At 55.0% G+C, this 2,938-nt stretch overlaps 1 protein-coding gene across 1 annotated transcript in view; it reads right to left on the reverse strand.

The window, feature by feature from the left end:
• Window positions 1–2,938, reverse strand: part of ACLY (ATP citrate lyase) — a 63,955-nt gene that overhangs the window by 22,060 nt on the left and 38,957 nt on the right. Inside the window, exons 12-14 of the mRNA XM_019666996.1 lie at window positions 1,871–2,025; window positions 1,299–1,389; window positions 9–199 (exon numbers count right to left, since the gene is read on the reverse strand). Of these exons, the coding sequence (XP_019522541.1) occupies window positions 9–199; window positions 1,299–1,389; window positions 1,871–2,025 (437 nt within the window). The remainder of the gene's footprint in view (window positions 1–8; window positions 200–1,298; window positions 1,390–1,870; window positions 2,026–2,938) is intronic.

Here is a 2,938-nt window from a genome sequence, read left to right on the forward strand (position 1 = left end):
GGGAAGGAAGGGATAGCAAAGACTAGGACTTGGGGGCAAGCCACACCAAGGCAGGGACAGAATACCAGACAACACTGCAACCCACCGGGGAGGGGGAAACAAAGCACACGGTTAAGACTGCAACCCGCTAACAAGCCACATGTAGTCGGGCGGGGCAGGGGCGTCCTACCTTGCAGGGATCTTGGACTTGGGACTGAATCTGTCAAAGAAAATGACCAAGGCAACTGAGTGACCTGCTGATGGCCAGAGGCTTTGGAGGAGGAGGGTGGGAACAGGGAAGGGTCCCATGGACAAGCCTGGCAGGGCTGATGCCCTTACCATCTGTCATCTAATCCACAAGAGAGAGGAGTAAAGCCAGAAGAGGAGACAGCACCCATCAGCAAAGCAGAAGCAAGGAAAGGCAAAGGACCAAAGTGGGCAGAGAGAGGGGCAGAAGGGGCATGAAGGCTAGGAGGGTACGCTGAACATGTCCTCTGAGGGGACAGCTGGCCCGGTCCCAGCCTCTTAATGCCAATCCCATTTTGTCCCCATGAAGCATAACATGATTAGACCAGCCTGGGGTTAGACCTGTCATTCTGTGCAATGGGTGTGGGGAATGCAGGGTAGTGGCTTCCTATCTCAAGTGTCTAGACCCAGTGTCACTAGTTCATAAAATGCCTTAGGCACACTGTCTATACCAGGAAGAGAGGGTGCATGGGCCACCCCAGCCCAGTGGTGACTAACTCTGGTTACTGAACACTGGTTGCCAAGGGCTGGCCGGCCAGGGATCCCGTCTTTGATGAATCAGAGGATGGAGACGAAGTAGGCCAAGTATAAGCAGCTTGGTGAACAGCGTGTGTTCTTCTGGTGGACTCACAGGAAGGGAGTGTCTTTGTAGGAGCCCCAGGAAGGTGGGGTGGGTGGGCACTACCGCTGGATGGGAGCTTGCTGTGCCATCCTGAGCTCCAGGCTCCTGCCCTCCACTGAGGAGTAGAGTCTGGGAGACCGTCCCACCTCCTGGGACTTCTGTAGCCCTGGCTCCTGTGCAGCCTGTCTGCCCAGCTCGCACACATCCACAGGAAGGAAGGACGTGGAAGAGAAGACAGTGGGGATGAGGTGGCCCAGGTGCAGCGTGGGTCCTCAGCACCAGGAGAGCCCGTGGGGAGGGCTCAGCACATCCTCACGTCTGTTCCCATTCCACGCACGATGCCCACTCCACTCTCCCAGCAAAGCCCAAACGCCTTCCATCACCTCTGCTGGCCCAGCAGGGCCTGGAAAGGGAAGGGGAACAGGGACAGTCCAAAACCGCTGGGAGTTACCTTGTGGCACAGCAGGCTTGGCCTTCTTTGCAGGTGCCACTTCATCAGCTCTGGACTCAGAAAAAGACGCGGTCCTGCTGGGGGCTGGAGTCTGGGGTGGGACAAGGAGAGGGAGGAAGAGTCACAGGTAGCAATGGAAAAAAGCCATTGGTCCTTAAGGCCCCAAAGAAATCGGGTAACAAGAACTAAGTACAGCACTGTTCTTACAAGCTGCTTCCAAAAGCCCTATGCTAACAAGCTTCTGAGATAGGACTTAGTATTTTCTCCATGCTACAGGCGCGAGAACTGAGGCTCTGGGTGTGCACGACAACTGCCAAGGTCCCTCCCTCAGCGGAATTTGAACTCAGGACTGATTTAAAAACCTCTGGTCTTTCCATTATACTAACTTGACTGGTGCAGAAAAAAGCTGCCACAGATCCAGACACCAACCATGTACTACTTCCCCTGACATTTCTCCAGTGTCCCCAAATGGCTACGGACAGAGTGGGGGTCCCAAGTCCTGGATGGGATGATGGTGTGAGGGCCGACACAGATGGCACGGCAGGCCTTAAGGTAGAGGCCGCGACACCTACCGATGTGCTGCCACTGGCGTTGAGGAGGAAGTTTGCAGTGTGGGCAGCAGTGGGCGGCTGATTGGGGATGGGCCGGTGGCCCAGGGCCATGCCTACAATGGCTGTCATGTGAGTCTCGGTGCCAAACACGTGGATGGGGATCCCAGTGGTCTTCCCTGTGAAGGAGGGAAAAGAGTCCATCATTCAAGGCTTCAAGTCAGTGTCCAAGTCCACAGGAGTCTGCAAAGGTCCCTTTAGAGTCCTGCTTGATGTCTGGCACATCCTGTCAAGACCAATATCCACAAGTCAGATCTTCCTCACCAAACAAATCTCTGTAAAGACCACTTGCTGATAAGAGCAAGAAACAGCTTCGCTGACGCTTTCAAGTGACCACAAGCATTATTAGAGTATGCACTCCTGTTCACAGCCTGGACCCTGGCTCTCCAACCCCCTCGGCCTCGTTGCCTGCAGCTGCCACACTCCAGCCTCCCTGGCCTGGCCTCTGGTCGTACACACTGGGCTCATCTGCCCAGGGCTCTGGGCTGCCACTTCCTCCACGCGGAGCTCCCTCACTCCAGATCGTCACCAGGCTGTTCTCATCACTCAGCTGAGGTCAAGTGCCACCTCTGGAGAAAGGCCTTCCTGCCCTCGATAGCCGCTCTCCTCCACGCCACCCTGCCCACTTCCCCGTATAGATCCCTACTTGACAGCATCTTGTTCCACTAATTGTTTACTTGTTCAGTGTCCCAACTGTGACTAATACTTACTGTGCTGTTCCGAGGGCCGGGCCGCCCACAGCAGATACTGATTTAGGGGAAAACTGGGACTTGACACCACTCTAAGTGATTGAAGTAGGTTTAGGGTTGGCCGTGGATACGAGGTTTGCACAACTGGGAAGATGAAAAGGTTTTGTCTCTCCGTTTGGAGAGCACACTGACTGAGCACGAGCGTCTTGTGTCTGTCACCTCTCTGGCACTTCACATGAACCCTTGCTCCACACGTAACTGCTCTTAGCCATGGGGACTGCGCTTTACTCAAGACCAAAGCTGCTGGTCACGAAGTTCATGTGTTTCAGGGTCAATCAGGTCA

The sequence above is a fragment of the Hipposideros armiger genome, unplaced genomic scaffold (assembly GCF_001890085.2).
Source record: "Hipposideros armiger isolate ML-2016 unplaced genomic scaffold, ASM189008v1 scaffold_482, whole genome shotgun sequence".
Classification (NCBI taxonomy): domain Eukaryota; kingdom Metazoa; phylum Chordata; class Mammalia; order Chiroptera; family Hipposideridae; genus Hipposideros; species Hipposideros armiger.